Below are 18,717 nucleotides of genomic sequence, written 5' to 3'. Positions count from 1 at the left end.
TTTCCAAAATTTAATATTTCATGCCCTGAAAATCAGCTCTCTGTTTGCTTAATCTTATATATGCGAACAAGAGTTTTCAACTTTGAACCTTAGAAAGAATCATTTCAGAAGTGGACTAACAGAAAAGCATTTAGCCTTGTTCCGTAAAATAGGCACATCTCGCTTCGAACCTTAATATAGGGAACTTTTAAAAACGAAATCGCAATTTCATTCATCTCACTAAATATTTAAATTAAAACTTGTATATCGCTTTTTTTTTTAAATTTTGAAAGTTTTATTTGTCCCACCAAACATTTTTTTTCTCGGTTTTTGGCCCTCGACCAAAAAAGTTTGCCCATCCCTGCTCTAACTCAACAAATATTAAGGAGCTTTAAACTTCAAATTATTCAATAAGATAAAAACAAATGCCCCAAATCTTCAAATAATGATCTTTTTTCGAAACGGGAAAATTTAGAGCCCCCCTGCCCGAAATCTAACTCATTGGCGCAAGAAAACATACCGCCAACAATAAACTGGCGATCGTTAGTGGTACGGTAACCCAGCCAACTGATCGCCGTTCGCACGTCCATCATTTTCCGAAAGCTATAATGCCGCGCGTCCCGCCCGTGTGTTTGGCGTAACCAGATCTTCAACCAGATATTGGGAGCATCATTAAAGTGCAACTTGCTCATCCTGCTGTTCACTTCACAGTTAGGAGTGAGAATTCCTTCTATCTAATTTAAAATTTATTTGCGAGCCTTTCTTTGAGGATAATTGGAGATCTCTTAGTTGGTGTGAATCCAAGATTTATTAGTTGTTATTTTTGACCCTTCATTTTGTTTTTATTGCCTTAAATCAAGATGCGTGAGGTTGCTACGATAATTTTTATAAATTTATATATATTATTCTATGTTGGATGTATTTTAGTTGCTTGAAAAAAAAAACACTAACACTGCTCGCTTTATGGTCAATTTTTAGGTTGTAAATTATTTCATCTTCATACGTATTTATTTTTATTTTTTTTTCGAAATGATTAAAACCTTCCTTAAATATTTGAATCTGTTTAACAGATTGCGGGAAAAAAGTTATTTGGAACAAATTGGTTTTGAGAAGAATTAAGATTTTAATCTTACGAAAAGAAGGCTAACTGTGCTTTTGAGATATTCATGCTAAATGGCCAATTTACAGACTGAAACATTAGCCTGCTATGGTGGGCCAAATAGGCAACAACAATCACAACCACTACGGTATCAAAACGAACCATTGGATGCTAGTAATTCCGGAATTTCCGCGGCAAACATCGCTGCAGTCTCCCGCAGCCAGCACGGCGCAACCGTCGAAAGGCGCGCCGCCCAAATCCATCCTGGGGCTCTTCACGCCCGTTCTGCGGCTGGTCTTGCATCTGCTCCAACAACCAGCGGTACAACTGCTACAACCAACTGTGGAATCGACTATACCACTGGTAACCACGGGAGTGGTGATGGAACAAACACCCGAACAGACTATTGTTCTTCCAAGTCACCAAATGCAAAACTTACTGAATTGTTGTCTGGTCAGAATCTGACTTTTTCTCCAGAACAGGTGGCCTGCATGTGTGAGGCTCTGCAACAGCGTGGTGATATTGACAGACTTGCGAGGTTTTTGTGGTCTTTGCCGCCTAGTGATCTACTGCGAGGTAACGAATCAGTTCTTAGGGGTCAAGCTCTGGTAGCTTTCCACAGAGGCAACTATAAGGACCTTTACAACATTCTGGAAAGTCATAATTTTGATTGCCAATATCACAATGACCTTCAGCAAATGTGGTATAAGGCCCATTATAGGGAAGCAGAAAAGATTCGTGGTAGACCTCTCGGTGCAGTGGACAAATATCGCCTGAGGAGGAAGTTTCCTCTTCCAAAAACAATTTGGGACGGTGAGGAGACCATATACTGTTTTAAAGAAAAATCCAGGATTGCTTTGAAGGAATGCTACAAACAAAACAGATATCCAACTCCAGATGAGAAGAGAGGCTTGGCGAAAAAAACTGGACTCACTTTGACGCAAGTTAGTAATTGGTTCAAAAATAGGCGACAAAGAGATAGGACTCCCCATCATTATAGAAGGTAAGATTGTTCTTCAATTTTTATGTAGCTCAATTTTATTGAATTATTTGAAGATTTTAGTAGATTATAAATTCTAAAACTGTTTTTTTCTTTCTTCAAATTAATTAAAATGTCGTAACATATATTCTACTAATAAGCCTCAACGTTTTCATGCCAGATAAATGTTTTCATTAATATTTTATAACATGTTCAGAGCCGTTTCAAAGACATTCAAATCTTCAAGCTTATAAATGATTGGTTGTATAAATATAGAATTACTTTTTTTTAGGTTCTTAAATAAGGCTCTTGTAAAGAAAAAAAATATCTTGCGAAAATCCTCAATATATTTTAAAACTGTTTTCTCGAATTCACTAATGTCACACAACATGTTTTTCCTCTGAGCCAGGTTTTCATTTTCAATAAATTTCATAAACCTGTAAAACGACATCTTGAATAAATCTAAATTTTCCAGTCTCAGAGCTTTTTCCATTAACATAGAATGTTGAATTTTCTTTAAGCTTTATTATTAGTTCATATTATGAATATCTTCCTGATGTTTATATACTTTTTAAATCTGATTTTTCGAAATTTACTAATATATCACTCGATATGCTCTTTCATTCAGACATGTCTTGGTATTACAAAATGTCCTGAAGATAGCATAGTAAAGTATCCTTTTGAAAAAGTTTTAATTTTCAATCTTCAGAAAATTTTCTGTAAATTTAAGAATATTGAGTTGTTTTGAAATTTTTTTAAATAAGGCAAATTTTAAAGAAAAAAAATTAAAAATCTTCCTAATATTTCTATACATTCGAAAACTAATTATTCCAAATTCACCTTAATTTCACCTAATAAAGAACTTACCGGAAGAATATGACTCGACATGCTCTTTCACTAAACTTCTTATTTATACTCGTTAATACAATGAAAAAGTATATAATTTAATATGTTAATAAGACTAAACAATTTTCTTTAATTTCTGTGCTTGATGTTGATTTATAATGCACAGTCCTATCTCAGGATATTTAAAAAAAAATTATTTAACATAATAAATATTATGTAAATTTTCAGTATAAATTTTATTTGGAAAAGTTTCATACTTTTTAATGCTTCTGATAGTGTATATTAAATAAATAATGGGACAAACTATGTATTTCCAAAAACAAAAAATTCTAAAGATAAATTTTGGTCACAACGGTAAATACTTTTCAAAAAATTTACATTATATTTGTGTTTTCTTCTCTGTTAAAATGAAGGAGTTAGGGCTCCACTTCTTGCTCGCTTCGCTCACAAACCCCACGATTACCTCTCAATCATTTCTGCTTCTTGGCAATTAACAGAATTTCGCATTAAAATTATTCATTTAGAAGAGTTATTTAACTATACTTTTTATTGAATTGACACAGTTTTGATCATAGATTTGACCCCGAATAGATTGGATTCAAATTTAAACCTAATTTGGCTTGGCTAGGATTATAACTTCATCCATTAATTAATTCTAATTTAATATTCCGTTACTATAAAATCTTGTTGAATTGTATCCGCAAAGAAATTATTTAGCAATAGGGCAAAAATTTAATACTAGGACTTCTTAGTAATTTCAAATGCCAATTTTGTGGTACATAGATTATTGATTTGATTAGATTTTATTGATTGATTAATTGCATATATTATTGATTAGACACAGTTTTACAAAAAATTTATTTGAGAAGTAAATAGAATTTAATAAAATTAAGCATGTTTATTTATAGTTAAATTGTTGTAAAACAGTAACTGAAAGTTTATCTTAAAATAATGCACAACAATGTCATGTCATGCATTTTATATTGCTACACAGGAATATCACTTTTAGTTTAATTTTTTAGGCTCTAAATACGTATAATAATCAAGAGAGATGATAACCATTACTAGTGCTAAAATTTTTATGCTGATGACAATCAAAGATATTGGAATCTTCTTTGTTTATTAACGTTCCATATCATGTAAAGTCGTATTCGTTGAAACATACTTCAGTATGTTTCAACGATTTTCGTTGGTTGGTGCAACGTCTTTAATTCCATCAAGATCTTTAATTTTATGTTTAGTTAGTTTAAAAATACATCTTAAAAATGCCAGATTAATTTAAATGGGTTTTATTTGCGAATTATTTTTCTAGAATATTTTAAAAATAATGATTAACTAAACTTTAATGCGCAAAAACTTTAAGCAACATTTAATGTTTGGCTAATACAAGGAATATTTTTATGAATGGATTTTTGAATATATTTTATTGATTTAAATTAAACCATTTTATAAGACTTCTATAAATTACTTTCTTAATTACTAATTACTTACTATAAATTACTTTCTTAAAATAACCTTTTTCTGCTAAGGCAAGCAAANACACTTTTAGTTTAAATTTTTAGGCTCTAAATCTGTATAATAATCAAGATTAAAAATGCAATCAGAGTCAGAAGAGATGATAACTATTGCTAGTGTTAGAATTTTTATGCTGATAACTACCAAAGATATTGGAATCTTTGTTTATTAATGTTATTAATTCCATCAAGATTTTTAATTTTATATTTAGTTAGATTAAAAAAACATCTTAAAAATGCAAGATTAATTTAAATGGGTTTTATTTGCGAATTATTTTTGTAGAATATTTTAAAAATAACGATTATCTAAACTTTAATGAGCAAAATCTTTAAACAAGTGCGCCGATAAAAATATTATAAAATAAAAATTAAAAAGTAGTAATTTAAAAATCGGTAATGCATGTACAAAAAAAAATAAAGTGTAGAAGATAGTTGTTATTTTTCTTTGGGACTGAAGTGAACGATATAGATAAGTAATTATAGATATTTATTTGTTAATAGAACTATCTGTGTTCTAAAAACATATCTAAATGTTTGGCTAATACAAGGAATATTTCTATGAATGGATTTTTGAATAAATTTTTTGATTTAAGTTAAACCATTCTATAAGACTTCTATAAATTACTTATTTTAATTACTTTCTTAATTACTAATTACTTACAATAAATTACTTTCTTATAAGCTTTTTCTGCTAAGGCAGGTAAATTATTAAAAACTTCACGCTCACCAATTTTGAGAAAAACTGTATGTAATATGTATAGAAGCATAAAAGAGCTGTATCTGTCAATACATGTAAAATAGGCCTATATGTAAGAAGAAAAAAAAAATATTTGTTAGATCAACGTGTTTTGTATTCAACAACATAAATAATGAATTAGAAAAAAAAAGCTTTCTTAATTTAAAAATTATTTATTTTAACTCATTTTTAATTTTTATTTTAAACTGTAGCAAATTTTATGTAATAAAAGAGTGTTTTCGTAAAGATAATATTTACAAATTTTGGTACCAATTTACACTACATAAAAGACTAATTTTTAAATTAATATTTTGTGTAATTAATGTTGTCACAAAACTGATGAAATTTCCTTTTTCGCGTTGGCAACAAAAAACTGAAACAACCAACTGAGCTATAAATTGGACAGAAATGAAAGGTTTAAAGCGAACAGTTCTTATAAATAAACAAATTATGCTTTTTATTTTAAGCGGGTAACTTAATAATTTTAAGTCGTATTTTAGCTTCATGATGTTTAATAATTAACGCGAGGAAGAGATGCGATTTATCAACTGAGTTCAGCAGACGTTGCTGAATAATTTAACCCCCCCCCTTCTTTTTTTAAAAAATTCTTGTATAATATTTCCATTTTTACTCAAAAATTTTGTATCTTTAATTTTTGCAGTATGTTTAGGCGATTTTCTTATTAATTTATTTTCTGATTTTTAGTAAACAATGTTTTTTTTTATTACTGTTAGAATAAAATGCTGGGTTTTTCCATCTATTAAATATTAACTAATATTTATCTTATTATTTGGGTCAAGCTAAAAGAGGTTAGAAAAAACAGTTGAGATTAAGATTTGTCAATACAATAAATTCTACGTAACGGATTGCGTTGTACAGCCACGAAATTATTTATAATTTCTTAGCTAATTTTTTTTTTCTTTTTTTGGTGAAACGTATATGACGCTCTTTAAAAATTATTATTAATTTCAAACAAGAAACTGATGACTTAGTGGTATATTTTTGTGATTACTGAAAACTTGAATATGTTAGCTTTTGTGTAAATTCAAAAAAAAAGGAAGATTTTTCTATTAAATATTTCCAATTTATTTCTAACAAAAAATTCTTTATGTGCTTCGCGCAATTGAGCATTTTACTTTTCTTTGTAAAACAATTATGACAAGATATGTAATATAAAAGTTTTTTTTCCGTTTTTAACAAAGTAAAAAAATAAGAAGTACACAAAGCACAATAATCACATCATCAATTAATAATTTTCAGACACAAAAGTTAATATTTTATGGAATTTAGTACCCTTTTTTATATAAATATTAAAAATTACTTTAAAATTAAGTAAAACAGAATAAGTTAACGAACAGTTATTTGATTACAGTGACGTCAAATATCATATTACATTTTTAAATACATTTTTATAAATAAAATTTTATTTTATCAATAAATTTCTAAATTTTTAAACATTTATGCGCATAATGGCATGGAAAATAAGTATGTTGATTTTAAGCAACCTTTAAGTGGAACAGCAATAAAAAAAGGCAAATCTGGAGCATTTCGGAATTTTTTACCTTATAAAAGCGCGATTTTTCAAGAGTTGCATTTTTATAACAAAAATTTTTTTGAAATATTTATACATATTAGAGTTAGCTCTTTGCACCGAAATAAATAAGAAATTTTTTAAAAAAATAGTTAAAAGGTATAGAGATATTAGAGTTGACTTTTTGCACTCAACGAAAAGCATGGAAATTGAAAAAAAAAAAAAATTAAAAACAATTATGTTACGGTTACTTTTCGTATTTATTTTTCCTTTAAAAAATGGATCTTTTAGAAATTCCAGTTTTTAAAAAATAAAATAATTAAATGTTTAAAGGTAACAAAGTCATATTTTTTCATTGAAAAAAAAATATTACAAAAAGCATCGAAAAAAATAAAAATCTAAACAGTTGGATCCGCACTGCTGTTCAGATGCAGTACAAGCATTTTTTTCAGTATTGACTTGGTACAAAGAATAAGTATGCAACTCAGAGATGCTTAATTAGAGCATTAAAACAGCTCTATGCCTCTTTTTTTTTTTTTTTTTGCTACTCTCATTTAAATGCTTCCAATTTATAGTTTAAGTTTAAACCCATGGCGTAATTAACTGTACATAGTGAGAACGAATTAAATACATAAATTAAGTAAGGCTATGTTAAAGTGCTATTCGGAAACCAGCTTATAAATGTAAAATATGAGATTAAAATAATGAACATAACATAAAAAAGAAGCAATTGAGAGCTGTGCTTTAAATACACACACATACAACGTTTGTCAAGCTTTAAAATATTTCGCGAGTCGATGTGTTCTTAAATTTATCACAGTTTTACACTCTTTTTATTTAGATAAAAAAAAAAAAAACTTCAGAAAAAAAGGGTTTTCCAACTTAATTTTCTTAATCTTGGCGAGTCAACGAGAGAAAAAGAAATTGTTTATGCTCCACTCTAAGTAAGGCGGATGGCTGGTTGTTCTTTTTATCCGAACCTTTTGGTGAATGTTGATAAGAAGGCCATTTAAGAAAAAGCTTTCTTTTAGTGAAAAAAATAACTCAAGATGAAAATTTTTATCATTTATACGCTTTAAAGTTAATTGTTCTTTTCGATAGCACCATGATGGTTTCTTTTTAATAAATTTTCTGTTATAACTTAAATTCAAGTTATTTTTAACGCGCTTTTGGAGTTGAATATTTTTTTATTTTGAAACACTGTACTTACGTATGCAGCGAGGATATGTAAGTACAACACTGTACTTACATTTGAACACTGTACTCATATATGACATAAGCAGCGAGGAAATACATAGCGGTCCAATTTTTCTTATACGTAAAATATCTATTTAAACTAGTTGGGTAATTTTAACATTTGCATTTTAAAAGGAATATTTTTTGTTGTGGTCGTGAAAATATCGTAACATTCAGGGTCTGATTTAAAAGTCCGAGGACTCTAGGCAGAGAACTGTTGGAGATCCTATTGGCCCTCAAATTTATACATAGAAAATGCTTTTAAACTTTTTATAACATACTGTTAGTAAATTAATGCATTTCTTTATTTCAATTTTTGTTGATTTAGAGAAAACACGCAAAATTTGCAACATTTAAATGGCGCCCAGACATGTGGGGGCCCTAGGCCCGGGCCTCTGATAATTAATCAAGCCATTGATATTTGTAATTGAAAGCAGATTTTTTAAAAAATATTCTTTTAAAATATTTATCAGGAATCTATTATTAAATATGGATCCGTTAAAAAACATTTCACAAATTATTTTACCCTAGACCCATCCCAATAATTTCCACTTTTTAAAATGGTCCTTTCACAAAATTCTTAAAAATTCGAGTTAATGATGCCGATAATTTCAAGATTACAACTCTTCAAAGATGTAGTTTTTATGTTTTTTTTTTTTTTATTAAAGTAGGTTAGTTGAAAAGAAAGTTACTTTCTTTTCACACATTCCTTACTGAAAAGAGCCCGATTTTACGTTATTTCTCAATTCGGAATTTGCGGAACCATTTTTAACAAACCTGCTGTAGAATAACACAGCTTTGCAATGAAAAAAAATATAATCCGATAATCCTACGATATGAACGGAAAATTATATCAAATCAATAGTTTAAATACTGCACATTTTGGTTTTATTACAAGAATTAGGTTGTTTTTTTACCGAAAATATTTTAATCATACGGTGCGTTATTTTCACCAATATTTTTTTCTCCGTGTACCTGTTAAGAAAAAGAAAAAATTCTTCTAAATATTCGCTGAAACAAATCTAGAAATAATTGATTCCATAATCAAATATCCTAGTTCAACCTATCATTTCTGCATAAGCATGAACTAAGGCATCCTTAAACGTACGTCTCAATGCCACTTAAAAAAAGAAAGCAATCTTTAAAATTATTACTGTAGAATAAAAGAGTGTAAGATATTTAAATGCTCTAAAAACAGATTAATAAAAAACCTTTAAAGAAATTTTTTTTCATTACTGTTATCAGGCACTTCTGATATTATTTACAGCCTTTTCTCTTTTATTACTTTCAACAGAGTAAATCGTTATAAAAAAGGAGAAAAGTAAACTATTTTATAAGACTAGCTTTTTTAATTTTCGACCGACATTGATATAATTTTCATTTTATCCTTTTTTTGAGAGAGAGAGAGATAAAAGAGAAATGTTAAATTTATTTTGTTCCCAAACATCCCTTTCTCGAAGTAGATTGTTAGGATTTTTCTTTCTCAATCTCATCATAAATTTTTACTGCACTTCAAGTACAGAACCTCGATTGTCCGAACCTCTTTTATTCGAATACTTCAGTTAACAAAAGTAGATTCCAATTAGTTTTTAATACATGTTTTTAGTTCCCCACCCCCTTTCTTTTATCGGCTTTAATAATATTTCGTCTAAATTCAACTATACATAAAATTTTATAAAGCATCACTTCATAAAATTTCTCCTTTTATATAAATAAAAAACAAACAAGCGTACTGGTGAAGTTGGAAGTAAGGAAACCAAATAACGATTCAGAATTAGAGGATTTGTTCAATTGATTTATTAAAAAATTGAACGAAGCTATATTGAACATTGACTGCTCTGATTATAATTAAATGTAATGTAGCACTATAATAAAAAAAAACCTCGATTCTCTGAATTTGTAAATCAAAATTGAATAATAATAAATAATGAAACAGCGGAACCTCAATAATCCATATATCAGGATTATCCGAAGTAGATCCGGTCTCAATTATTTCGAATAATCGACATCCAAGTATATATATNTCGTTTGGAAAATGTTATATATATATGTTTGACTCATGCATTAATATCCTAGTTGGATTTTGTTTACCTTTATTTTGCTCACTAAAATATAAATAATTTTCTTAGTTTCTACAGCTTTAAACGTTGTCTAAAACTACGCGGAAAAGTAAATAATGAATGTTTCTGTAAGCAAATAATATTTTATTAACTTGTAATATTTACATAATTTATTTATTGAAAAACTTTATTCTATAAGTATTATGAGGGAAAAATACACAATAAATACAAATTAGCTTTTAAAAATCTGCTCACAATTAAAAATCTACTTAACATAGACGCTTAACATAGATAAAGTACCTCAATAAATCACGCATTTTTTTTCTTCGTACTTATGTACCTCTGACATCCCAAATCAGTTGTATTCCCTCCCCCGCACAAATTTCCGTTAGAAAAAAGAAACACAAATTTTAGAGAAAATTTACAAATGAAGATTTTTAGTAAAGAAAAATTGCTTGATACAGAATTTTCTTGCTATTTTTTGCATTAACATATTTCACCACTGTACTAATTGCATATTTTGCTCAAAACGTATTTAGTATAATGTTATACTAAATACAGAAGAGTTTATGTAAGTAGTTACGGCTTGTTTTTGTGCGATGTGACAATAGATGTAGCTAATAGCTTTTGTTCTTAGTATATAACTAATTGGCTCTATATTGGCATTTTCTGTAAGAAATATTTTTTTTAAAAAAAGGTTATATAACAAATTATGCCACAGCTTCTAGTTATTGCTGTATAAAAGGCACAACTAAAATTCTCTTAGTATAATCTGCCATAAAACAAAAAGTTTGGAAGTGAAAATTACGAATATTGCTAATTTTTATCAAATCGTTGGCTCAAAGAATAAGTTCTTTTTCCCGATTAAAAATATCTTTATTGTTATTAAATTAGATAATAAGACTTGTGAAAAGCCTTTATTGATTAAATAAATTTAACAGCAATTAAAGTGTAAGTATTACAAAATTTTAAAGACGATAATAAAAATTAAAAATTTCCGTTAGAATATTGAAATGTTCCGATTAAACTACGGGTAAACAACATGGGTAGTTTGAAATAACACGGGTAATTTGAAATAAAATATTTCCTTCCAAAAAATTTAAAAAAAAAAAAATAACTTCTCATAATTCTTTTTTTAATTATCTGTGTTATATAAGTAACACGAATCTTAAATGGAATGAAAAAAAAACTTACAACTTCGAATGGAATCATATTTTGTTTCTCCAAAGTTTTATAAAAAAAAAATAAGAGCCCTGCCCAACCAAATACCTTTCAAAAACAATTTCACCAGACAAAACTATCACTTTCTAACAATGGCATTTTTCGAAAACTATCTCATTGTCCAGTTTTTACTTTATAAATAAGTTCAAATGATTTATTCCATTACCACAGAATTTTTTTTTAAAAGTTACTAAGCCTGAATTAAAAATTTGTTTGGGTGATCTGATGAATTTTAATGAATAGATATGTAGATTAGGTTCTCGATTAATTCCGATGTGACGATATCAGCTTTGATGTGAAAGTGTTACACTTGGTATTGAATTTCAAATGCAACTCAGTGTTTCTTGTAGGCTTTGAAATATTTCATTACATAAGCAATCGTTGCGATCGAACAGTTTGCTGGGAAATGAAGCAATTAAAATGTTCGAAAAGAGCAGGTGTTGGCAAGAAACAAGCTGATGTAAATAAATTTTTAGAAGAAACAAAAATTGTTTGGACATTTTTGATATACTTGAATCCTAACAACATCCGCATTGGAGATATAAGCAATTAATAGTTGTGTTGTGGCAATATGATTCATTAAATTTTATATCGTTAAATAAGGTTTGTAAAGGATTCGAATGGGAAAAAAAATAATGAATTGCAGGGAAAAAGTTTTATTATATTTTTTCAAATATCAACTTTAATATAAAAATTAGAGTTTCTGTATATTGATTGTTAAATACAAATTTACAACTGGAAGAAGTTAAAAATTTATAAACTTATAATTCATAAGTAAAATACTCGTAGTTTTTTCTTTTTTTAAAATGTCCATCAATTATTGGTGGTACTTAACACTTTCATCGCGTCTCAGTCCCACCCTCTGCACTTAGAGCTCCTCAACTGCACTAAAATGGAAATAAAACTCAAATTCCTTTTTAACTTGTTTATTTTACTCTAAAAAATATCAATCAATTGCAATCAATGACCATATTCACTAATACAAAAATAGAGCACAGCGAATATTCCTGGAAGACGAGTTATCTCGTCCGTTGCTAACAAGCCGTATTTTTGATCGTGGGCGCATTCATTATTTATGTGGCACCTATATAGGTGGCTCAACGTCACCCCAGTAACGCAAGCGGGAAGGGTGTTAGTGGTGATTTTCTTATTTTTATTGATAAGACGGAGGAGATGTATTAGCAATCCTTATATAACCTATTAAATCTTATTATTTTCCTTTTTTTTTAATAAAAAAATTACTTAAAATTTAAGGAAAGAAATAGTGTGAAAAAACCTTCAAGGATTTAAAAATTTTTATGAAATAAATTAAATCACAAATTTTGTTTCAAAGTTACCTCTTATATTTGAATTAAGTCCTAAAATTCTTGAAAATAGATTATTACTATTAAAGCAAAGTTCAAGTTGAACAAAAAAAAAAAAAAGAAAGAGGAATGTCGCTTTTTTTTTTCTTTCTTTTTTTTTTACGTTAGCGTGGAGGGAATGATAATTTATTTTTGCTGACAAAGGGCAAAACATAAGTGCCAAAATTGTGTAATATTTTAACGGTCCCTAATGTGAAACTGTCAAAGTTGAACTAACCTACATGAACAGTAGAATATTCGAAATCTATATGAAACAGCTACGAAAATCATGCTTTCAGATTAGATTCAGAACTTGTTATATAAGTCAAACGAGTGTTAGTAAAAAATCTTTTAAGAGTAAATACAATAAAAAAACCGGAAAAAAAATTTCCAAAATTAAATCTTTGAAAAAAAATAATAAAGCTAGCTAGCTAGGAAATAAAGCTTTTGTTTTGCTATTAATAGTGACATAATTATCCTAAGGGTTATGAAAAAATATATTGAGAAGAATTTCTTAAAATAATATATTTCAATATACAGACATATCGCTGATTAATCTTATCTTTTTATTCTTTTCAATTAAAATAAGGTTTCAAATTATCGAAGTTTCAATTCATTTTAAACCCATGCTTTTATTCTTTTCAATTTAAATAAGGTTTCAAATAATCTAAGTTTCAATTCATTTTAAACCCAAGCTTTCATTTTTTTCAATTAAAATAAGGTTTCAAATTATCAAAAGTTTCAATTCATTTTAAACCCATACTTTATCTTTACGAAAACGAAATAAATCAAACAGCTTGTTTATTTTCTAAAAAAAACTCCTAAAATTCCGTGAGAACTTTCTAAACAAAATACTAACGACCCCAGTACCCCAACAGTCCATATGTACGTGATTTTTCACGCTTCTTGTTACCTCCCCCCCCCCTTAATTCCGACATCCACGATCGGAAGAACCGTGTGCGAGGAGGGAGCTTGATAGCCCCCCGTAAATTACTTCCGCTATGGATGAAAAATTAGGGTCGAAGTGCACATTTCCATAGCTTGAAGCCATGCCGTCCCAACTCGTTTGGAAAATGTGACATATGATTTAAGTTTTCAGTTAATTGCTCTTAGAAGGTGACCTACTTATGAAGGCTTATTTGGTTTTCAATGCTTCAACTATTTTTATGTCTTAGAAACAAATTCAAATACATTTTTTAATCTCTGGAAAAGTTTCATACATGCTTCGCTTTATGTCATCCAGTGTCAAAGATCATAAATAATCGATTCAAATCACTATAGTCCCAAATGATCCAATTAACAGTGTTTTTCGAAGCTTTATCTCCTAAAGAAAAAAAAAAGCCGTAGTTAAAGGTTTAAGCGCCTTACACTGTAAAAGTTTCGGGTAAGTGCCGGAACTTTTTACCGTAAAAACCATCTTTACCGGAACGTGTGAGGGGACAAAAATCTGATTCGTAATATTTACAGTTATATTTACCATAAAATCAACTCTGATTAAATAAATCCTGCAAAAATAACGATGGATTTAAATTAATTAATTATTTTAATTAATAATTAAATTATGTAAATTTTTTTTTGGTTATATTCACCATAAGATCACTGAATCAGGGTAGAAATAATTATAATTTATAATTAAATTATGCAAATTAATTTTTATTACAGTTCTATTTACCATAAAATCATTTAACCACTTTAATTTAATTAATGTTACTGTAAAAATTATGGTATACTATTTTATGGTAAAAATGGATTTTACAGTAAATGAATTTTACGGATGATGCACCCACTGTGCCGGTACTTTATACCGTAATTTGTAGTGTACTCTTAAGATGAAGTTATAATAATTCTAAGCTCTATATACCACCTTGTCGTTAAAAATTATCAGTGAGAACAGAAAAATAACTAATTAATTTTAAAATGTATTAATCTTTTTGAAAAATGGCCAATTCGGCAAAATTTTTCATCTTCACTAGCGTGCTATAGTCTGTGGTCAAATTCAGTATTATTGAGAGTTTAATCGAAGCGTAATTTAATGTATAATTCTATTTCTAAACTTGCTTAGTATGCTTATTAAAATAAAAAGAAAGCGAAGTCAGCACTGTGAAATTCACTTTAAATCAGATACAATTTTCATATCAATCTGGTGTTAAATGTTCACGGTTTTCATACTTCAAAATATTGGGATTTCTTTGTTTATAATAATTTTTATTTAGTTAAAATTCAATTTTTTAACTAGTAAGCATAGGTTTTGTACGTTCGTGTAGTGAGTTATAATCTTAATTTTATGTTTATGTACTATTAATTTAATATTGTCATTTTTTGTCGAATTTATTCTTGCATAATGGTAATATTAAAAAAAATATTCTGGGCTACGTGCGAAGATTTAAGTTTTATTCGAAGAATGTTACATATATATGATTAAATGGACAGAAAATTAAAAATTCCAAAATCAACCGTAACAAATATGTTGGGTTTATTAAGAACAATGAGAACAAAATAAATATAAATGACGCACAGAAATTCCAAAATGCTTTCAACAGGTTGACCAAAAACGTTTTTGTTGCATTTATACAAATACTTGGTCTTGCCTAATTTGAATTTCAAATCTGAAAATAGAAAGGCAGCAGATTTTTTTTTAAATTTTTTTTTAAAATTACGTTTTAAATCTATTTTTATCTATCTATTTGTTGTCGAAATGTGGAAGTTTAAAAACGTTATATATAACAGAGTGGCGTGTAATTCTTGAAATTAACTAAGGATCATCGTCATGATTAATATTGCATGAGAACCAGTGCTCTGAAATGTCGTAGTACGCTGATAGGACGCTTCTCTAGTATGACCTGTTTAAAATCAGGCGAAGAGAAATGGTAAAATTACCCTACTGTATGGTAGTGTTTTTCAGAATTTAAAAAAAAAATAATAATAATTTTGATAATAAAAACCAAAACACACGTTATTTAAACCATTCATTCCGAAATTTTTCCGTTCATAAACTAACAGTTTACCGGAAATTCGGATCTTCTAAACTATAGTAGTGATTACCACACATTTATTAAAAAAATGCGTAACGTAAATTCAACCAAATAAATGGTTTCATGTAATGCTTTAACAGGGGTCTGTTTAAAAGAAATTTGGGTTCGTTAGCGGACCCTTTACAAAATATCTTTTCAAAAAAACGGATCCTTCACAAAATATTTTAACTTAAAAACGGACCCTTCACAAAATGATTTTTCTTTTAATCGGACCCTTCACAAATTTGTTTATCTTCATTATTATTTTNCCGGGGGGGGGGGAGAATGCTGTTTATTTTTGAAAATTTAATTTTTTTTTATTAAAATTTTACAGTGTTGAGCATAATCTTGTATGTCTTTACAATTTAAAAACTTCTTGAAAAAGTTTTTTGCGATAGCAGGATCCTATTTGCACAAATTCACAAAAGCTTATTTGAAATCATACTTCATGGTTAATTTTACCAAGACCTTCGCCCCCTTAGAAGTTTGTCAAAGCATTTATGCGATTCCCTGGTATATATAACGTTTTTAAACAGAATTTCGACCAGAAAAAAAGAGAGAGTGACTAAAAAGGTCATGCAAAGAAAAAAACCGCAGCTTGGAAAGAGAAACCGATTTCAAGTCCAAAATCAGCAATACAAAAGTACCGAAGGTCTTTTAAAAATTCCAATGGAACAAAAAAAATAAAAAAAATATTCCCCAGTGTAATTCTCAATTCCAGCAAATTTGTAAGTGTCCAAATAATTTTGATGGAAGTAATTGTTTTAATATTTAAAAATTACTGTAGATCACCAAAAGTTATTCTTTTCACCAAATTACTAGTTTTTCTTCGAACTGGCATTTTATGTCATTTTCAGAATTAGCTTCGATGACTCTGGCTAAAGATAGGTGAAATATGGCCTAAAACTCATTGAATTAGGACTTAGCAGTGATATAAATGCTTAAAAGGTGACCTATTTATCGCTTGCTGATATTTATTGTTTTAACAGTTTTTAATTACTAATAAACTTGAATATATTTTTAATGACAATGCTTTTTTTATTCTTTCAACATTGTTTATATGGTATATGGTTTATATATAGTTACATATTAATTAATAAATTGTCAATTAATCAAATGTCTCAGAAATTAACTTGATGTTTTAATGTCTGGATGTTTCATATAATTTTGCAACTTCAATAATATTTACTAACATTGATTAATCAACAAGCATTGCAAACTATAACAACGAAAATAATTAATTTTAGTAGATTTTGTCAATTTTATTCTGGAAAAAACATTTTCTGAACAATTGCACTCAAAATTGTCAACATAATGTTGCTGAAACTTAAGGAATAAGCAAATTTAGTTGGCTCTATCATATATAAATAATTTTTCAAATTAGTGCTAAACTTGTGTCTCGAATTGCATCGAAAATCAATTCTGCACGGAGAAAAATATTCTGGTAAAATTACCACATTGTAAAGACATTTCTGTCGAAATAAAACTATAATAAAACTATATGATAAACTAAACCATTCATTTGGTAATTTTTCCGTTCAAATGTTAACGATGTAGGCAAAATTCTGGTTTCCAAGATTATACATGTTAATACCACACAGAAAAAATACAAAACTGAAAAATAACTTTAACCACATAAATGGTTCTTATGCCATACTCTAAAGTATCGTGATAAAATTATTAAATTTCACTATATTCATAAGCAAAGCACTTCGGTAAAAATTATCGAGATTTTCGGTGTTCCCATAGAGCATGAAAATTACCATATTCTGGTAATTTTGACTATACATTTTTCCTTAGTGTAACCATCAAGATACCACTGCAATTGCATTTTTCTTTATTATACTAATGTTTACCATTACAATCTATATGTTTGTTTCTTACGTTTGTTGTTATTTTTAGTGACAGCACAATCAGTCATCACCCTAGAACATCAACGCCTCATCTGTGCGTAGGAAATAGCCACATAGTCTCTCCTGGTCCTCATTCTGCGGCCGCCAGAACATCTCCCGCGATGTCCCAAGCTGCCCTTTGTGGCCATCATTTTACCGACGATATCGGACGTGACTTCCATTTTAACCCTTCTAAACCCATGGACGAACTTGCTGTTATGGCTATGGTGAAATCCGAACCTGGACTCTATCCCTCCGCTCTAGTCTACCCCACGAATACGTCAGCATACGATGCAGCTGCGACATTGTCTCATCTCCATGTTGCTGCTATGAACCATGCGTGAAAACACCTGCACAAAAATTGAAACCAAAATACTCTGACATGGACTGATATAAAAATAAGCGATCTTTTATATATCAAAAATATAAAGACATCAATTTTTTAAACACGAGAAACAATGCCCTTGTCTATATTTGCAATAAATTACATGTAATAATTTATTGTAAAACGTGTAATTTATTGCAAAACATGTAATTTGTTGCAAAACATGTAATTTATAATTTATTGTAAAACGTGTAATTTATTGCAAAACATGTAATTTGTTGCAAAACATGTAATTTATTGCAAAACGTGTAATTTATTGCAAATACAGTTGAAAAACTAATTCTGATGTAATTGGTAAGATTATTTTTCCTTAACTGTTATGGCTATATCATTTATTTTCAAAATATTACTTGTCTTCTCAATTATTTTGAAACTGAAGTAAATCTAATAATTGTTTTTATTGAATTTAATTATTGTTTTAATTATTTGTGTAATTAAAACTTATTTAATCTATTATTAATTATTTATAATTATTTAAATAATTAATTATTAATATAATCATAATAATGAATTGAAAAATTGTGAATGTTTTAATTAATTATTATAACTTAATTATTGTTATAAATTCAAATAATTATGGTTATTAATTTATAAATTTCTTGTCAAAAAGCAAAGTCTTATGAAACATAATTACTTTTTTTATTGATACTGAAGTTAATCTAATTATTGTCGTTATAAATTTAAATACTAATGATTATAAACTTGAAATTTATAAATTTTACGTTTGAAACAAAAAAGTTTTTATCAAACATTGCTTATTATAATTTTTTATATTAATAATAATGTTATGAATTTATTTTTAATTTAAAATTTTCTAGTAATTCACGAATAAAAAAGGAGAAAAAATCAATTAAATTTATATTGGATTTACTTTTTCTAAATTTA

At 28.1% G+C, this 18,717-nt stretch overlaps 1 protein-coding gene across 1 annotated transcript; it reads left to right on the top strand.

Moving 5' to 3' along the window:
• The first annotated feature begins 580 nt into the window (after positions 1-580).
• LOC107455062 (homeobox protein SIX3) lies at positions 581-18,232 on the top strand. Its single transcript, XM_016072470.3, has 2 exons — positions 581-2,081; positions 17,458-18,232. The coding sequence occupies exons 1-2, from the start codon at positions 1,153-1,155 to the stop codon at positions 17,789-17,791; spliced, it is 1,263 nt and encodes a 420-aa protein (XP_015927956.1). The 5' UTR covers positions 581-1,152; the 3' UTR covers positions 17,792-18,232.
• Positions 18,233-18,717: the final 485 nt, after the last annotated feature.

This window comes from Parasteatoda tepidariorum, chromosome 8 (genome assembly GCF_043381705.1).
Source record: "Parasteatoda tepidariorum isolate YZ-2023 chromosome 8, CAS_Ptep_4.0, whole genome shotgun sequence".
NCBI classification, from domain to species: domain Eukaryota; kingdom Metazoa; phylum Arthropoda; class Arachnida; order Araneae; family Theridiidae; genus Parasteatoda; species Parasteatoda tepidariorum.
This window is presented reverse-complemented; position numbering and strand designations above follow the sequence as displayed.